Source organism: Apium graveolens, chromosome 8 (genome assembly GCF_009905375.1).
Source record: "Apium graveolens cultivar Ventura chromosome 8, ASM990537v1, whole genome shotgun sequence".
Classification (NCBI taxonomy): Eukaryota; Viridiplantae; Streptophyta; class Magnoliopsida; order Apiales; family Apiaceae; genus Apium; species Apium graveolens.
In genome coordinates, this window is record NC_133654.1 from 265390917 (window position 1) to 265409474 (window position 18558).

The following is an 18558-nucleotide window of genomic DNA, read 5'->3' on the forward strand; positions in this document are numbered from 1 at the left end:
CAATAATTTTGCCGGAATTATTGTTAGTGTGAGAATATATTTCAGTATTAATGAAAATATAATTTTACGAGAAAGAAATTTCGGCACTATAATTATATTTATATTATGTGACCGGAAAAAAAATGTAATAGCTATTTTACCCAAGTTTCACAAGTCACATAATACAGAGTGTGTTTGGTATTGCTATTACAGACATCAACAATAGCTTTTCGCTGAAAAATAGTTAAAAAACTGTTTGGTAAAATTTAAAAGTTGTTTTTTGGAAAAATGCTTTTGACCTAAAAACTGCATTCAGAGAAAGTAAGTCCCTCGTGTTTTTAGAAAAAGTTGCTTTTCAGCCGTTGCGGGAAGGTCTGATTTCACCATCAAACCTTACCAAAAATATTATTATTTTTAATTTTTTGTATCAAAACATATACGTATCAAAAAAATTACAAAAAAATCATCTGATTTTTATAATAACACTTTTTTTAGCAACACTTTTTCAAACCGTACAATAATTTTTAACAACAATTTCAAACAGAGTTTAAATATAATATTGAAAAAGTTAACTTAGGTACAATTGTACATATTTCTTATTTACGGCTTCAAAAACGAACTTCACATATTTTATATTTCTTGTTTTAAAGCATAAAATCAGAAATATGTACAAATGGGCCTGAGGGAGCTGTCAACTTTATATGCATATAGTGATTATTTTAAAATAATTGGTCTGGTCACACTAGACTTTTAGTTTTTAAACTAAAGCCCACGCCCTTTTTGACATGTACACGGCCCAAACTTGACATGTACACGGCCCAATCTGTTATCTTTGCCAGTTTGTAAGGAGTACACACCATGTTTGAGACCCAGTAGAATTGAATAATATGCTAATTGCTACAGCCTTTTGTACTATGGTTACTTTTCTTTTTGAATATATGTAAACTAATTAGTATCATTTTCGAACCCATAACCATGGACGACATTTTATGTTGTTTATGTATATGGTGGTCAGGACTTCGACTCCTGGTGTGTGCGTTATCAATTAGCAAAAAATAAGTCTACGAGGACGAGACGACTGATGCAAGAGACGTTTAGTTTGCGAGAAGGAAACTTTGAATTTATTTCCAGACACATGTCGACGAGAGGAAAAGGCCAATCTAATAAGAATCTAGTTGCTGATCTGTGTTTCGAGGTTTTAGGACATCAAAGGAATTTACAGTAGATATTATGTAGTTCTTCTGTGGACGATATAGAGTTCACATGAGTTTAGTTCAATGATTGATTCTGAAATGAAATATGGACCTCAGAGTAGAGTAAACAGTTCCATCTGAACAGCTCTTATGTTGCTGTTTTTAGCTTTTTGTTGATGTTAACATCAGAAGAGCCAATTTAATGAACATGGACCACTTTATGATGATTTAAACTGACTGCAGAAAACTTACACTTACGATAAACTCGTAAACCAGATATTTAGAAAATTATTGTTCAAGGAGGACCTGGAGGAGGACCTGGAACATTGCTGATGGCTCTCGAGGAGAAGAAACTTCCAGAGCGCCTTTGGCCGCACCGATATCCTTATTATGTGCTCATAATTATCTCGAACAGGACTGGAAATTCTTGAACTAAGAACCGCTGATGTGATTTCAGCTTCGTTGTCCCATACAATGGACAAGTAATTGCATTTTCTTATTGAACTCTACTGCTAAGAACATGAATTAAGATACAAGGCAACTTTAACTTATGTTTGTCATGAAATAATGTTAGTCATGTTGTTGCTCTTGCTCTTTATACCACACAGACTTCTTAATGGTCGATATGTTCACACACTGGACTACAGTTGAGAGTTTGCTGATTAAACCTGAGAACCGCGTTCCTTGGGTTCTGTATAACTCAACAAACACTAGCTTGCAGCCTCGGAGATGCTCTGCAGTGAAGGGCGCCATGATTTTGACCTTGCTATTGAATTGTTTGCTGATCCTTGCCTCGGCCTTTGTCCTTCATTTCTCGTTGCCTGCTTATCGGAATGATAGCACAGTAAGTTTACAAGACAGGAAACTAATAATGTATGACTGTTACTTTGTTATGATCATTGACTCATTCTCTTGTTCAATACCTTCTCCAGAACATGTATTCTGTGCTTTTTGTGCTGATTAATACACTTTCTATGTTTTTAAAAATCGAAAAGCTACTTTATTTTGCAAAGAAAGTACAGGTTTATACTTGGAACAAGGATTTTCAGGATAGAAACTTGTGACAGGTAGGTAATTTGATAAGTAATCCAAGGCATCTCAGGCAACAGAACAATAATGCAGTAGACTAGTAGTATATAAGGTTCTCTTACACGATTACCAAGATCGAGATTTATTTGAATTGTTACCTGGATCGATCTTTCAGCTCCAGAACTTCTTGCTTCTGTTTCACAGCTTGAATTCTGATCCTCAGTATCCATCTCGCGCAGGTTCTTGTTCATCCGGGCATAACTTTTTTCTCTCAAAACTTGCATCACCTCTACACGAAAACGATTCAAACAAAAACATTCAGAACCATGACATTATACATCATCATAGATGAACTAGTAGCATTTGTATTCTCAAAGAAGCTAAACAAGAACCAACCAACCTTGAGAGGTAACAAGCCGATAAGCTTTACCAAGAACAAGCCTGTCGCTTGGCCTGAGAAGCTTAACACGCGTAAACTGCACTGTTTTCACCTTTTCTTTCAACTTCTCCTCTCCCTCAGCAGACAATGGTATTATAAGAGAAACATAGTGTCCTGGATTCATTTTCATCACTTCACTAACACAGACTGACCAATACATCCTTTCGATTCTCCCATCTGGATGTTGTACAACTAATGCTGCTGCATCTACTGCCTGACAATTTCCCATATCTCCACAACACTTTGAAGAAACAAGAGATAGACAAGGATGAGAAATAAAAGAAGGAAGAGATATGTCTTGGCAGTACTCACCACCTTGCAGAAATGATACAAGATGTCTCACTCAAGTTATTCATTCCACCCTCCCCTCCTGCAATACTCCTAACCACCTTTAAGGCACCCTATTTATATCGAAACGACTTTTCTTTAAATATTTTCGCCTTCATAAACTATTCATCCCATTTTGTCTTTCATGCCTTCTGCAGCTTGCCAAGAGGCCAAATCATTCCAAAACCAAAATTTCAAATTTTTGCATAATTCTGAAAAATAAATGAATAAAAACTCGCAAAGACCCTACTTCCGAGTGAACGTAACGTTTTCTATTTTCTAGAGTACGATATTGACGAAAACAGTTTTTCTATTATTTAAAGGGGTTTTATATTAAAGTGCCCACCCTTCTTGTTAAAAACTATCAAGTGGCTATCTTATTTCCGGGGGGACTCGTTTTGACCACTAAAATCAAAATACATATCAAACGGTTAAATTTTGAAAAAAATTATATAAAAATTAACGGAATCGTAATCGGTAAATGATGTGTGACCCACATGAATTACAAAAAGGAACGTTATGCTTCTTTGTTATTAAATATTCTAACAAACCCATCATCAGTTCATTAAATTTTTGGTCATTTTTCTTCAAAATTTATCGAAGTGATATATATAGTGATTATATTGGCCAAAATGAGTTCCCGTGAAAATCGGATAGCCATTTGATAGTTTCTGACAAGAACGGTGGTCACTTTGATATAAAACCCTTATCTTAAAATATGAAATCTAAAATATGAATATAATCTTTACACGTATAACCCTACACATACTTACATACCTTACTTTCGAGTGGACCTGGTACGTTTGGTTTGGTTTTGTTCAAAATTTAAACTAAAGATTCAAATAACTAATTCGATGGCTACACATTTGGAAATACAAGTATATCTATAACATCATGATTAAGACATTTTGCATACTAAATAATCATGTCAACAACATAAGGGTGCCGGCAACCTTCTTGAGGTGCTATTAGGTTGCCATTTGTATGCATTTCAAGAACCTTGGACTGGCATGCTTGGCGTTGTTAATGGAGTCGAGTTTATAGATTAAGAGGTATGTTTAGTAATTCTTAATTCATAAGCAAGTAATAATTATTCCTAAATCCAAATCAAAGCGTGCGTTTGAGATTCCTTTCACTCTACAACTTTATCCCCATGTTTGTCATGTTCTCTAGCTCTTCATGCTACATGCCAGCCAGACACTTTTGACTTCCTATGCACTTAAAAGCTTTGTTTCAGGTAGTTTTGTTTGCAGATACAACTTATTTATGATTTGTAAAACTACAATAAAAGTCCAAATTTGGACCAACACCCAACAATGGCCTAAATCTCGGTCCAAATTTGGACCGATAACAGTGCAGTCCAAATTTGGACCAAACTCTTGGAGTGGTCTTAGCTATCGAGTATAAATTGTATACAGTTATAGTACCTATCAAAGACGTTGTCAACATTCTTTGAACAAGTCCAAGACAATGATCTTCCTCGTAAACTTTCTCTAGTTGACGAATGTAGTTCTGTAAGAATGAAGCCGAAAACAAGGTCCATGTATCAGGATATTTAACCATTCTTGATAGGTGACTGATTCTAACGTGAGATTTTCGTGATGAAGTTTTAAAATGAAGATCGACTCCATACGAATGGCCTGGGAGTCGAATCCCAGAGTCGACTCCCTTGACCTGATTGACATTGTCGATTTGTCTTATAATTCTCGGATGTTTTCCCCCCTCGGACAAATGATTGTAATAGCCAGGTCTCTGGTCTTCCATTGAGACACATTTTCAGATTCAGATGGTAGTGAAGTAGTGGTTTTACTAAGACCTAGCTGATTCTTACCTGGTAAGAGTAGCTGCAACTGTACTGAAATTATTACTTTCTGACTCACTGTTTCCTTCTTAGAAGCATAAAAAATGTAACTCACACTCACAACTTTCACTAATAAGGTATTTGAGTAAGATTTATTAAAAGACAAGCATCTCCGAGCAGTTACTAAGGATCGAACAGTGGATCACGGACGTCATAAGCAAATAAAAGTAATGGACAAAGTAACAGGAAACCTTAAGACATATACTTTTACATAAATGTTGGATTTTGAACTTATAATTATGACTAAAAAGACCTTAAAATGTAACTCACACTCACATCTTTCACTAATAAGGTATTGGAGTAGGATTTATTGAAAGACGAGCGTATCCAAGAAGTTACTAAGGATCGAACAGTGGATCACGGACGTCATAAGCACATAAAAAGTACTGGACAAAGTAACAGGAAACCTTAAGACATATACTTTTACATAAATGTTGGATTTTGAGCTTATGATTATGACTAAAAAGACCTTAAAATCTTTGGCCCCTGCAAACTGGCTTAACATAATTCCATTATTTGGAAAATCTTGAGATTGATTCACTTGCATAAAAACATTTTAGGATCAATGTCAGACTATGTAAGCCATGTGAAGTGTTGGGGAAATATTGTTATAATTTCTTAATGATAAATTGACTATTTCTTGTTCAAACATGACCAGGTGGAGTGGTGGGCTACAATTCCAGGTTCCAGTTAAACCTCGATGAAGTAATAATCGATAAAATAATAACCTCGCTAAAATAATATTTTTAGACACAGTGTATCTTTACTTCCGATAAAGTAATAAACTCGCTAAAGTAATATATTTTCTTGGTCCCGACCTATTACTTTAAAGAGGTTTAACTGTATTTATTTGGATGGTGTTTTATTTGTGTTTTTGGGGGATACACAAATGTGTTTTTGTTACATTGTGAGCTAAGGATAGGTTTTATAGATAAAGCCTAAGAGGTGGAGTTTATAACAAAAGAAGCTCTAAAGAGAGAGTTGAGGAGAAGATAGCTTATAATTTCAACTGATAAACCATTCTTCCCTACAGGCTACACTAATTGGAACTCTATGTGAACTAAGAGCATCTGTGCAGATTATAAACAATCTCACACTCCCTTGAGTTCAAATATTAGTGAATCATGAATTAGCAAGCCTATAATTACAGCAAAACTTGGCTGCACTACTTTGACCTAAAACACAACGAGGTTCGATTATTGATACGATGCATGCAATAGAATATAAACGTCAGTAGAACGAGTAAACTCGAAGCTATTTTCTGCAGCCAAATCTCAACATTAACTCAACACTACAAAGACATGATCATGGTAGGCATATATGCATCAAATATAAGTCCTGAATTTATTCCTTAGGCGGATACTCCTCTCTCCTGTAACTATAGATTCACAAGTATTTAAAGCAAGTATCCATTTCCTAAAAGAGTGTAATGGCAAGGTAATGAAGATAGCAGCACTGGATATATAATCAGTCACTCGACAAAGCACAATATTAGGTTCTGTAGACTACTGTATATCTAATTAAGCACTTTAGTCCATGTTGTGTCAAAATAGAGAGGTGCATACATGTACTGACTGTTGCACAAGTAGAAAGAGCATGAGATGGGATGTACTGCTAGTTTTTTTTTCTTTCTCGAGTAGCAAAAAATCAAAAGAGAGGGAGAAACGATCAAGAATTCCAGGTGTGATACCCACAAGAGCTGCTACAAGATACCTCACACGGTTATAGAGAACTTCCCCATCAAGCATATTACACAGACGGAAAAAATTTGTTGAGATTGAAGGGCAGGGAATAGAACTCTTCACTCCTCGTATCCGTCTTATATGACCTGAACTTGTCCCACCATTGCATACCCCTGTCCTTCCTAGTAGTATTGTCCTTTTGATGAAGCGTGACATCTAGAAACCAAGCCAACAAGCCAGCAACAAATGCTTCCGATGAGAATGGGACATTAATCATATCGTTGAACTGCCAAATTAATGAAGTTAACAGTTATAAAATTATTAGCAGGGAAATATACAGAAGGACAAAATGCACATAACTAATACTTTTTAGTGTAAGGCATAGAAAGAATACGATTGCTTACCCATCTGGATTTAGTGTGGACAGGACTGTAGCCCTTCACCGCCAAGTACTCATTAAAATACTGTGGAATCGATAATCCCATAAAAATTGAAAAGCCTAAGATGAACTTGGTTCTGAAGCTGTTTAAATTGCAAAACTGAAGGAAACTAAGGCCACCGGCACCTAATATATGCACAATTGTTGGCAAGATTAGTTATGTAGTTTAGTGGTAACAAAAAGGCAACAACAAAGCTGCAAGCACTTACCCACATAGGCGAAGAAAAGACAATACAAAGCTGCAATGATTGGTGCAGGAATCGAGGCAAAGACGGCTCCAAATTTTGCTGAACATATGAGCAAATGAAAATAAAAATCAACAAAGATATATTTTGATCATTTTAAATTAATTCAATGCATTGCAATAATGAGGAAATTACCAAGTATAGAAAAGAATATCATGAATCCAGCAGATATCTGCACAACCCTTCTGCTGCCTACACGTGTCAACGCTAGCAAACCAGCATTTTCCCTGTTAAGACATAAATCTATTCCTATCAGTCATGAACTTTGTTTTAAGGTAATTAATTCCATTAACATGAGCTTCATGAATCTTACACAGATACCGACGACCCGTTTCCAGTTCCAAAAATTCCAGAGAACAATATTCCTACTCCCTAATACATAGACAAACAAATAGTAACTATAAATTGCTGATGAGAAGTTATGAAGATCGCACAGAGAAGTTGGCAGCACCTTTTTGAAGGGACAGAAAAGGGATTAAAATAAAAGCGTAGAGAGTGAAATTATGTTCACATTGCTAAACAAACTCATGCACTAGGAGCAGAGAGTAGTAGCAAATTGTCATAGTCTTGTAATTTCGGTTAGAAATGACTTTGGTATCTTGCTTTAGGCATGTAAAAAGATATTATTGAGGGTAGGTACAGACTGAGAGTAATGTAATCAAATCATACCTGCCAGCCAACTCCACGACTGAGGACGGACGGTGGTATTGGGGTAGCACTTGCATACCTTGACACAGCAATGAATGCACCAGTGGACTGTTGGAGGAGCACATATGTGAGAAAGAAGAAAATAATGACCCTTCTCTTGAATCATATACGAGTGGGAAGCTTAAAAAACAATGCATCAACTCATGAAATGCCAATGCAAAATAAACAGGTGAATCGTCCACAGAGATAAAAAAATTAACAAGAGGGACAATCATATGCATCCTGTATCAATGACAACGCAGCCTTGAAAAGGAAAACTTGAACCCATTGCAAGGGCTGCCAGATAGGATTAGAAAACAATCAAACATACATGATTGTAAAAAAGCTATGAATTTTCATCCAAGTTTCTAGTGTGCAAATGGGCCTAAATTCATTAAAAAAGGGGGGAGAGCAGAAGCTAAACCTCAATTAGAGCAACAAACGAAGCAGCCATCATAGCAAAAGCTTCTCCAGCATCAAAGGTGGGAGCTCCCCACTGGAACGGGTACGGGACTCTTATCCTGTATGAATGGAAGTGTATCAGAGGAACATATAGCACCAATTACCGAGTTACAGGTCCAACTTGTACCTTCCTTCGTAAATTAAATACATAAATTTAGCGTGTGAATCCTAATTAACTAGCCACCTACTTGCATATATTTTATTCTCTGTACATAACTCATGGCATGATACTAATTGAGGCCCCAAAAATTCAGAGCAATCAAGTAAGCCATACCATGGAGCTGCACCAATAATTCCAGCACGGTCTGTTCTGCAGCTCATTTGGGTTGTTCTTGGTGAGTGCTTATAAGCTCCCCCAACAGTGAGAAGGTGAGCATATACCCACACGATAATCACCGAGAATATAACAGCAAAGCGGTCAAAGATATGCCTCTCCCCGCCCATAAGATGAGGTATATACTGTGTATGGAAAAAAATTATAATCAGCTCATGATATTATAAGTTCTTTGTTGAAACACTGCTCAATTCAAGTCAGTATCATCTGCGATATTTGTTGGAAATGTTTCCAGTTAAAGGTAATTTAGATAGTACCTGTGAGAAGATCAGTAGAATGATGAGTTGGGGCAGTCCAATTTCGACACATTTTGTGAGCTAACCAAAAAATTGCAACAATCATCAGCCAAGAGAGCAAAGTATGCAGTAATATTTGCTTGTAAAAAGGTGAACAGGTCTAGTTTCTGTAAATTCAAACAAGCATACAAATGCTTACCAGTGGAAAACCAAACTCATATAGCCCAAACCCTGCAAGCGACACCAATGGAACTACGGATAGTGGACTCATGAACCTTATAAAACAAGCAAAAGGCACATTAAATGTGTAATCTCTTACAGGATGCTGGTATCATGAAACCAATACTATTGTTGTATATTTAACAATCTATGATATAAGAATCCACTGTAAAGATTTCATATATAATAGTACTAAGTAAACCTCATCACATTACGCCAAAGCCCACTAAAACCAAGAACAATTTGAAGGGTAGACGCAACAATAAGAGCTCCCTGTGTCCCCCGCATTATCTTCTCAAATTTCTGCATAAAGAAGTAATCAGAACAACAGACTTATGGGGTTGCATTTGAAAAAACAAGGAAAGAAGGGGTCAATAATGTACCTCCACAGGATCTACAAGGTCACTGTATCTTCCAGCCAAGATAATTGACAGAGTTGTCGGCACAAATGTATACGAGGCTCCAATTACAGCAGGTAATCTAGAGCCGAACAACGTCTGCATATAAGTATTTACCCCAGCCACAAAAAGTAGTGTTTGGATCATCTTTGCCTTCTCTTCCTGAAAGTAAAGCCACTAAACTATCAAAGCCAGTTTCGATAGCGAAAACCAGCCAAAATTCTAAACAATACCAATACATCACAAGCACCATTAAAGCATTATCTGGTAATCGCGAAAACCGAAGACAAAAATGCAAGTTAAGCCTTACATTTCCTCCTCCCATTTGTGGAACCAGAGTAGTAGGAATGAGAACTGTAGTGCCAAGCATCACAAGATAGTGCTGGAACCCAAGTAAAATGGCCTCAGCTGCATAAGTACCAAACCATAACTTAAAACTGATTAGCAACACAAATCACTTCAATGTCATCAAATAGAACAACAATAATCAAAACCATCATGCAAACATAAAAATCTCATTTCCAACATACAATAGTAAACATGATCTACACATCTAAAAAGCCAGACAAGGGTCCCAAAAATCCACAAATTCCATGAAACATAAGCACAATTGCACAAACCAAGAAGATTTAGGCCCTTAAGTCCATTATACATGCAAATGCATAACAAACAATAAACAAACATCACAAAACACATCAAACAGAACAACAATCATCAAAACCATCTTGCTAACATCAAAAATTTCACATTAGTCCATTGTACAACAAAAAAGCCACACAAGGGTCCCAAAAATCAACAAATTCCAAGAAACATAAGCACAGACCAAGAAGATTTAGGCCCATAGGTCCATTGTACATGCACATATGCATAACAAACAACAAACAAGCATACAAAAACATGTTCATAAATATAAAAAAAAATAAAAAATTAAAGAACTCACGCCAGGGAGGAGGGCTAGCGATACAAAAAGCAATATTAGGCAACTGATCTTTAGCTGGATGTGGAAGCAACTCTTCTTGTTTTGGTGGTGGTGCATGTCCTCCTCCTGCCATTATATGTCTCTAAACAAAAACCCTTCCCTCAAAAACCCTAAATCTCACAAAACCCTGCAACACATACCAAGAACTCAAATAAGCTAAAAATCAAGAAAATCAAAGTAATAATTTTTTTAAACCAAACAAGCTGTACTGAAGTACACACGCCAAATGCATTTAGGTCTGAAAAAACAGTACAATAATAGGTCAATAATATGAACAAGTACTCATTACTTACTGTAAACTAAACCTTAAAAAAACTGAACTTCTTTGCTATCTTAAATCTTTACTTGATGATTATGAGATAAATAATGTGCAAGAAGTTAAGAAGAAAAAAACCATTCAAAGGAAAGTAAGAAAAGAAGGAAGTAGAATTAGGAAAGCTAGTAAAAGAGACAGGATATGTCTGAACAACAACTGAACAAGTAAAAGAAAAGGAACAGTACTGTTGTTGGAAGTGCATGCAGTGATATAAATGTGTGTGAATGTATAGGTTTGTGTGTGTTTTTGGGAATAGTGTAAGCTTTTCTTTCTTTTACACGTAGAAATAAAGCTTAAGACAGCATCAAAAGAGCATCTCGACCCTTCTGCTTTAATTCTCAACTTAACACTTTTTGTTATGCTAATTCCATTTCTTTGTCACAATTTGATGTTCTTAAGATTTTTTTATGAGTAATGTCGTAAAAATTTAAAATCCGTTACTCCATTTTGTTTTCGAAAAAATATACTCAGAATTCGTAGAGTATTCGAAACTAGTACTCAAATCAGGAATGATATTATTTTCTTATTTATTTAATAATACTAATGTTTTAGTGACACATTAGCGATAATATAAAAAACAGAGTTTAAGTATAACCTAACTTAAATCCAGTGGAGTTAGAGGTAAAATATTTAATTTTTTTATTTATTCCGTTATATTATAAATTTTAAATTATTAATATAAATATATAATAATAAAAAATTATAAAAAAATAGTAGAATAACACATTGTCGTAGTTTAGCAGAATAAGTATAGTATATCTAATAGTTTAACAATTTAGTAGTTTAGCGGATATATAACACTATTTTTTTAGTTTTTTTAATAATATGATAAGCTCTGATTGTAGTTTAGTAGAATAAATAGATTATATGAGTAGTAGTTTAATAATTTAGTAGTTTAGCGGATATATAACATTATTTATTTATTTAATTAATAGCCAAAATTAGGAAATAACCGTTAAACTAAATTATAACTCATTTCGATTATTATAATATAGTATAGATTGTTTATTTGATAATTTTTGACAAAATATTTAAAAATAAGTTTTAATAACTAATCACATCATATAAAACTTCACATTTATTTTGACCGTAGTTTCAGTTTTAGTTATCCCGGAATATTTTAAATTATCCGTATACAATAAAAGTTTTAAAACCGTGCTTCACAAATATTTTATTGTATTTAAAAAAACTCCAAAAGACTAATAATTATGCATTCACGAAAAGACATCTACAATTAATTTAAGCTTATTACACAAAAGACTTAACTAAAACTAATTCATACAACGCATAATTGATCATAAACTGCAAAGAAAATACTAAAAATTCAGTAATTATTAATTTAATATATACAAAATGTTTAAAGGCTAATTTTAACTGGACCCAAAATACAAAGCAAATGAAAATTAATATTTATGTGCTAGTTAGGTGGAAAGGCTCTGAGTGGATTTATATTAATGTTAATTAATAATTATAAAGAATGTAAAGGTAATAAAAGAAAAAGGGAAGCCTGTTATTCCCATTTCTTTATTTACTTTCGTCACCCTGCAATACAAGAATCTGGATTTAAAAAGTGGTAAGTGAACAGTGGTTGGGATTTTAAATTAACGAGAAAAATTAAAGGGGACAAGAACCGTTGTTCTAAATTATACTTTATGTCCGTTCTTTCTTGGTCACGTAGATTATTTACGGTCGTATTGTTAATATATATAATGATATTATATTATTGGATAGTTTCATTATTATAATATTTTCTTTTTTAGGATATTTTTCTTTATTATGTATGGTTGTTGTTTATATAAACCTCTTTTCTATTGTAATCAAAAACAAGTCATATTATAATAAAATTCTATTTTTCTTAATTCTCTATATACTTTATCACGTATAAATTATTTCTGGGTGACCCGGGGAGGCCCAAGAACGTAGATTAAAGATGGCGAAAATGCCTATATTATGATAAATATGTGGTTGTATAATAGTAAAATATATATCAAATTATTTATTTCAACGAGCATTAGGTGTTAAGTTTATTATAGAGAAAATAAGGGAAAGTAGATTATATTGGTACGGACATGTTTGGAAACGACGTGCATCAACCCCGCTTAAAGGAGCAAAACGAGGTCGATTGCGGAGAAAGTGGGTTAATTAATTGAGTTTGAATATGGAGATATTAAATCTCACGGCTGACATGATATTAGATTGCATTGCTTGGAGACGATGGATTAGAGTAGATGAGGTTATATCTATTGGTTCCCCGCCTATTAGACCCATCTAATTTTGACTAAAATCATGAATTCTGTTAGTTTGGGAGCATAAATCATCTAAAATTCAAAGAAACATCTAAGACATTCGTGTATGTATATTTTTCATGTGAATACAATAATGGGCTCAAGTTTATGTCATGCACTTATCTTGTTTCTTTTGTTGTATTAATATCTATAATTTTGTTCATTTTTCATATATAGCACACATCACTTTTGTTATCGCGCACTAAGCTGAGGTATTCATGAAAGCAACCTACATATTTTTCTGATATAAGCATGGTCTGCAATTTTTTACCCTTCTTTACCTTACCTGTGTATGTTTGGATCTGTTTGGTTATACTCAAAAACATTAATTTTCGGGGCCTTCTTGAGGCTCAAATAAAAAAAAGGAACATTTATTCACATTTTACTGAAAATGTCTAAATAATTTATATATATTTTTTCGTATTTCACCTAACTAATATCTACTTAGGCCTTGGCTGTTTTAATTCACATTTTATCGGGCTCGTCCGCTACAAACACATGCTATATCATATTAAACGAAATATTATTTCGCAATACCGGTAAATTATAGTTTTTAATTTAAATCCATAATATTCTTACTTTTACGTACACAATACCATGATATTATTTAGCGATATTGTATGTTGTATGCCTGTATGACATGCTTACACCCAGGATACATGTTTATTTTGACTTTTGATCAGTCAATTTGATCAAATTTTAACTGAAAATGATAATAATACTTTAGATAGTATTTTTAGTTTATTTTAAGATTTAACTTTCAGATTTAACAAAAATTAATCGATAATCTTTAACGTTAAGTCAAAAATTGATACTAGACTTGAAAAATCAAAATGGACATATAATTGGGGAGGAAGTATACTTTATTGGGCAGTTGGGCTTCCGGATATTTTGAGTTTGTAACGCAAGAGTTTGAAAAGAGCTTTGGGGTCGTTTCAATTATTGGGCATGCTATTTATCTCTGTTATAGAAATCGGCCGATTTTTGATAAATTGCTCAAAAATAAGTCAAAAATATTTGTCCGATTTGACCGATTTCCGATAAATCACTGATTAATCATTCAATTTTTTAAAAATCGTCCGATAAATCGTAAATCGGTACCTCAACCGAATAGCTCCGATTTCTGAAATCTGTAACACTGTTATTTATACATGAAATTTAAATCATTAAAAATTTCAAAGTATAAATAAGTAAATAATATCATATTTAGATAAAAAATTGATAATGTTTAAATTCTTATTGCATTTCAAAAAATTAAATTAAACTAATTCTTTTTTATAATCAGGTAATATGTATTCTCGTAAATTTCGGGATAAGCGTTTTCGAAGTGAGATAAGCTCTTGTACTCAAATCTCGAAGTATAATAAGTATTTGATGGATTGAATACTTATTTCTTTTTCCATCATGTCATCATTTGACTAATATTCTCTTTAGAAGGTTACTCAATTAATATTCTCAATCGACCCCTATTAATTTAAAGTAAAATGTTAAAAATACATAAAGAGTACATTTATTAAAGATAAAGTTGGGTATTGGGCCTTGTTAGGGCCCAAATAGAACATGGCGCCGTAAGATAAATCTTAAATAGTAACATGGGGATGATGATGAATTGATGATAAAAAATAAAATAAAAACAAAAAACTAGAAAACAGAAAACAGAACAATACGTATACAAGCATTATGATGGATCTAGGACTTCACATCATCCTTATCTCACTTTAATTAAATCATTTTTGTTATAAAGAGTTGTTCAAACTAACACAACCTACTTTGAAGCATCCAAGATTTAATCAAGGTAAGTGTTACATTACTAATCACTCTTAAACTTGTTGATCTTTTTCTCATAATCTTGATGGTTCATTTTAGTTTCACATAGTTATCATGGTATTGCATGAATCTTGTCTAGATTGCATGCTAAAAGTACTCGTCGGAAATTTAAATACTCTTACGTTGAACTGTCGACCTTTTGTTATTGGTTGAATTTATTTCGAGAGACAAGTAGTAGTCGGAAATGTAAATACTCGTACGTTGAACTGTCCACCTTTTGTTATTGGTTGAGGTTATTTTGAGAGACAGGTAGTTGTTGGGAATTTGAATTTGAATTTAAAGAGGTGTGTCGAAAAGATTACAATTTACAACTTTTTCAATGAAAAGACTTGGAACTATCAACTATGACTATGAGATTTTATGGAAGTTACTAGGTTTGATTGTTTTCATTGCTAGAAAGATTGGTATTGAGAAAATGACTTAAAAGTAAAAGTAAATCAAAACAGATTTAGAGGTTGAAGTTTCACTTTCTTTGTAAAACTACATTAGAAGACAAGTAAATTATACACACCTTTCACTTTGCTGTATATTCTCTTTTTCTTATTCTTCAAGTTTGAAATCAGTTTGTTGTTGTTGGCAGATGGTAAATTATGCTTTCTGTTTTGCTTTATACATACTCTTAACCGGATTCTCGGATTCTCGTAATACTTTTAAATATTTTCAGGGCTTTCCATTTTGTTATGAATGGAAATTTAACTGCTGCAAAGATTCTCTGACTCTCTCTCAGACTAGTTTGTGTTAAGTTGTAATCTGCATCCCCGTTCTTTAATTGGCGAGGAAATTTGTTCTCAGAACTAGTATCATGATTCTGCGATTAGCCTCAGTGTGGAACAAGCACCGGAGAAGCAGAAAAGAGGATCAGATTGACCCCTGTATGTTTCTGCTCCCCACTAATATTGTGCGTCGTGTAGATTATATAAGCTGTTAAATTGAATCTTGTTAGTAAATCAGGAATTAATAATACTTGCAGGGAAATTTAAGCCTCTGGAGTATTGGCAACTTGAAGATCAGAGCCTACCTGTAAAAAGACAACAGGATGCCTCATCGGTTTTCACAGTGAAAGAAATGGAAGAGGCGACACGTTCCTTCTGTGATGAAAATTTTCTGGGAAAAGGTGGTTTTGGTCGAGTTTACAAGGGGATTCTACGGTCTGGAGAGGTATGTACCACAAACATTATCACAAGACTGAAACAATTAACATGTCATTTTTACATTTGAGATCATAAAACTGGTATTTTTCAAAATTGTACATGAGCTTATTTTAGTGGAATTCTGTATTTTGGACTTGGAAGGTTGTAGCAATCAAGAAAATGGAGTTACCTCCCCCTAAGATAGTTGATGGGGAGCGGAAATTGTCAGTTGATGGGGAACGAGAGAGAGAATTTCGTGTTGAAGTTGATATCTTGAGCAGATTGGAACATCCAAACCTTGTGACTTTAATAGGCTACTGTGCAGATGGGAAGAACAGGTTTTTAGTATACGAATATATGCACAAAGGAAACCTGCAAGATCACCTAAATGGTTGGTCCTTAACTTGATGCTTACGTCTGCTAATCAGAACTGCAGCAGCTAACTTGAGTTTTTCTCTATCTGGATATTAGGAATCGAGGATGTGAAAATGGATTGGCCATTGCGGCTCAGAGTAGCACTGGGAGCAGCGAGAGGACTTGCTTTTCTCCATTCAAGCACAGCAATTGGAACTCCTATAGTTCACAGGGACTTCAAATCCACCAATATTCTTTTGAATGCCAACTACGAAGCAAAGGTGAGTTTTTTCTTGTTCTCACGTATAAAAGACAGAGATTGGCTTCATGTTCATATTCTTACATATTTGCATTGGCAATATCTCAGATATCAGATTTTGGGCTTGCAAAGTTCATGCCAGATGGCCATGAAAACCAAATTACTGCCACAGTTCTTGGTACCTTCGGCTACTTTGATCCTGAGTATACATCGGTAAGCTTCTTGATGCAAATAAAATAAGGACTCCTCCTACTTGTGTCGTGTTGATCCACATATAACTTCTTAACTACAACATTAATACCACATGAACTTCTTGAATGAGCTAATAGGAAAAAAAGAGAGACTGGAAGTGATTAGTAGTAAGCAGGCTTTTGTTTTTCGTCACTTTATTAACCAGCACAGGAGTTGATTTTTGCGCTTACTTTGAAACAGACTGGCAAGCTCACTTTACAAAGTGATGTTTACGCATTTGGAGTGGTTTTGCTTGAGCTTTTGACTGGCCGAAGAGCTGTGGACCTGAACCAAGGACCCAATGACAAAAATCTTGTACTACAGGTATAGAAATACTCTTTAAGAAGTTCAAGCCACCTCCGCTGCCTCATGTTAAGCTCCTTCTGAGTAAAAATGTATTTGAGATCATCAAATACTGTTATACTGGTGTTGTACAAGTAATGGCATAAGAAATTTGTGTTTTTAGTTCAAAAAATGTTACTAACAGGTGTCTCTGGAATGTTGCAGGTAAGACATATAGTAACCAACAAGAAAAGGCTTCGGAAGGTCATCGACCCAGAGATGAGACGGAGTTCATACAAGATGGAGTCCATTGCCATGTTTGCAGACCTGGCATCACGTTGTCTTCGAATTGACAGCAGGGAAAGACCTTCGATGGAAGATTGTATAAAAGAACTCCAACAGATTTTGTTTGCAAATTCCAAATGCTCGAGTAAGGCCATGCTATTTCTTGGAATGGTCTAAGAGGCCAAGTATACTATTATTTTGCATCGATTTGCAGTACATAAGGGCTCATCATGGCTGAAAATTCTTGATGATATCTACAGGTAAAGAGCCTAAAATTTTCTTGGAACGGGACCAAGAAGTCAGTAACATCCCTGTCAGGAGCTTAAATCTTCTTTAGCTACGAGACCTACAAAATTGTATATAGATATATCAATGGTGAATCAATATTGGAAGAAGGAACATTTACATGTGTCCTGGTGATCTACATTGCATCGCGAGTGACATTGATAAGATGTTACCCCAGCAACGGTACTCAACTTGTACATATTTACATTCTGCTTGATGTATTCTGGAATCTAAAAATGTACAAGTCTTGGTGGTACTGAGACATAAAGCATCATATTTGTGTAATGTAGAGCACTGTCAATATAGCGCGATACTATTCAGTAAGCAACAAATTGTAAATTCTGCTGAATGAAGTACTTACAAGTAACCTAATTAGTTAGCAGAAAGATTAAAGAAGTAACCATAGTTACAACTAAAAAGCTCTACTATATGAAGAGTTGGCCACAGTAAACAATAACGTAGAGACACCCGAATTAAGGAACCATATTAGTAACTGCAGGTACCTCAAAAGAAAATATCTGGGCTAGCTAGTCTGGTTAGTATCTTCATAGAATCATCGACTATTTATGAACCGTGATCTGCAGTAGGGTGATCTGCAGTAGGTTCTGATACATCCATGTCTGTAAGAGTGACTGGGAGTTAATTGTTGCACTTAAGATTCTTATCAGTCTACAATGTCAATATTATAAAGATGTTATTGCTCTTATGAACACTAACCAGGTTAACTGGCTACTGCATACCTACATAAGGGAAACCACATCAATCAATCTGCAGTGCAGGCAAATATCTCTCCAT

At 34.5% G+C, this 18558-nt stretch overlaps 3 protein-coding genes across 6 annotated transcripts; 1 reads left to right on the plus strand and 2 right to left on the minus strand.

Annotated features, from left to right (window-relative positions):
• Positions 1–1247: 1247 nt before the first annotated feature.
• On the minus strand, positions 1248–3042 carry LOC141677399 (uncharacterized). Its single transcript, XM_074483320.1, has 3 exons — positions 2602–3042; positions 2360–2490; positions 1248–1993 (listed from the first exon to the last, which is right to left on the minus strand). The coding sequence occupies exons 1-3, from the start codon at positions 2867–2869 to the stop codon at positions 1883–1885; spliced, it is 510 nt and encodes a 169-aa protein (XP_074339421.1). The 5' UTR covers positions 2870–3042; the 3' UTR covers positions 1248–1882.
• Positions 3043–6266: 3224 nt separating this feature from the next.
• Positions 6267–11028, minus strand: LOC141677398 (nucleobase-ascorbate transporter 6). 3 transcript variants are annotated; one of them, XM_074483319.1, is made up of 15 exons: positions 11011–11028; positions 10471–10636; positions 9841–9938; positions 9516–9692; positions 9335–9435; positions 9113–9188; positions 8935–8994; positions 8618–8802; positions 8306–8402; positions 7864–7950; positions 7508–7566; positions 7330–7421; positions 7159–7236; positions 6915–7075; positions 6267–6796 (listed from the first exon to the last, which is right to left on the minus strand). In XM_074483319.1, exons 2-15 carry the CDS (start codon positions 10580–10582, stop codon positions 6578–6580), a joined length of 1602 nt encoding a protein of 533 aa, XP_074339420.1. In that variant the 5' UTR covers positions 10583–10636; positions 11011–11028; the 3' UTR covers positions 6267–6577. The 3 variants fall into 3 exon arrangements, with proteins under 3 accessions (XP_074339420.1, XP_074339419.1, XP_074339417.1); XM_074483318.1 differs by lacking the exon at positions 11011–11028 and adding an exon at positions 10815–11004; XM_074483316.1 differs by lacking the exon at positions 11011–11028 and adding an exon at positions 10803–11004.
• Positions 11029–14761: 3733 nt separating this feature from the next.
• On the plus strand, positions 14762–18142 carry LOC141676746 (putative serine/threonine-protein kinase PBL28). 2 transcript variants are annotated; one of them, XM_074482455.1, is made up of 9 exons: positions 14762–14905; positions 15602–15809; positions 15908–16095; positions 16230–16458; positions 16539–16702; positions 16789–16893; positions 17113–17235; positions 17419–17623; positions 17739–18142. In XM_074482455.1, exons 2-9 carry the CDS (start codon positions 15740–15742, stop codon positions 17813–17815), a joined length of 1161 nt encoding a protein of 386 aa, XP_074338556.1. In that variant the 5' UTR covers positions 14762–14905; positions 15602–15739; the 3' UTR covers positions 17816–18142. The 2 variants fall into 2 exon arrangements, with proteins under 2 accessions (XP_074338556.1, XP_074338557.1); XM_074482456.1 differs by lacking the exon at positions 14762–14905 and adding an exon at positions 15378–15520.
• The last annotated feature ends 416 nt before the right edge of the window (positions 18143–18558 follow it).

Excerpts from the sequence above, each read along its gene's own strand:
- LOC141677399 (XM_074483320.1), bottom strand. The coding sequence starts at position 2,869 with ATGGGAAATTGTCAGGCAGTAGATGCAGCAGCATTAGTTGTACAACAT. Across the intron at positions 2,491-2,601 it reads TCGGCTTGTTACCTCTCAAG|AGGTGATGCAAGTTTTGAGA; the intron begins GTTGGTTGGTTC and ends GTTTTCGTGTAG. Across the intron at positions 1,994-2,359 it reads GAGCTGAAAGATCGATCCAG|GCAACGAGAAATGAAGGACA; the intron begins GTAACAATTCAA and ends TCCGATAAGCAG.
- LOC141677398 (XM_074483319.1), bottom strand. The coding sequence starts at position 10,582 with ATGGCAGGAGGAGGACATGCACCACCACCAAAACAAGAAGAGTTGCTT. Across the intron at positions 8,403-8,617 it reads ATTATTGGTGCAGCTCCATG|GATAAGAGTCCCGTACCCGT; the intron begins GTATGGCTTACT and ends CCATTCATACAG. Across the intron at positions 7,567-7,863 it reads GTCGTGGAGTTGGCTGGCAG|GGAGTAGGAATATTGTTCTC; the intron begins GTATGATTTGAT and ends TCTATGTATTAG.
- LOC141676746 (XM_074482455.1), top strand. The coding sequence starts at position 15,740 with ATGATTCTGCGATTAGCCTCAGTGTGGAACAAGCACCGGAGAAGCAGA. Across the intron at positions 16,703-16,788 it reads ATGCCAACTACGAAGCAAAG|ATATCAGATTTTGGGCTTGC; the intron begins GTGAGTTTTTTC and ends GCAATATCTCAG. Across the intron at positions 17,624-17,738 it reads TGCAAATTCCAAATGCTCGA|GTAAAGAGCCTAAAATTTTC; the intron begins GTAAGGCCATGC and ends TGATATCTACAG.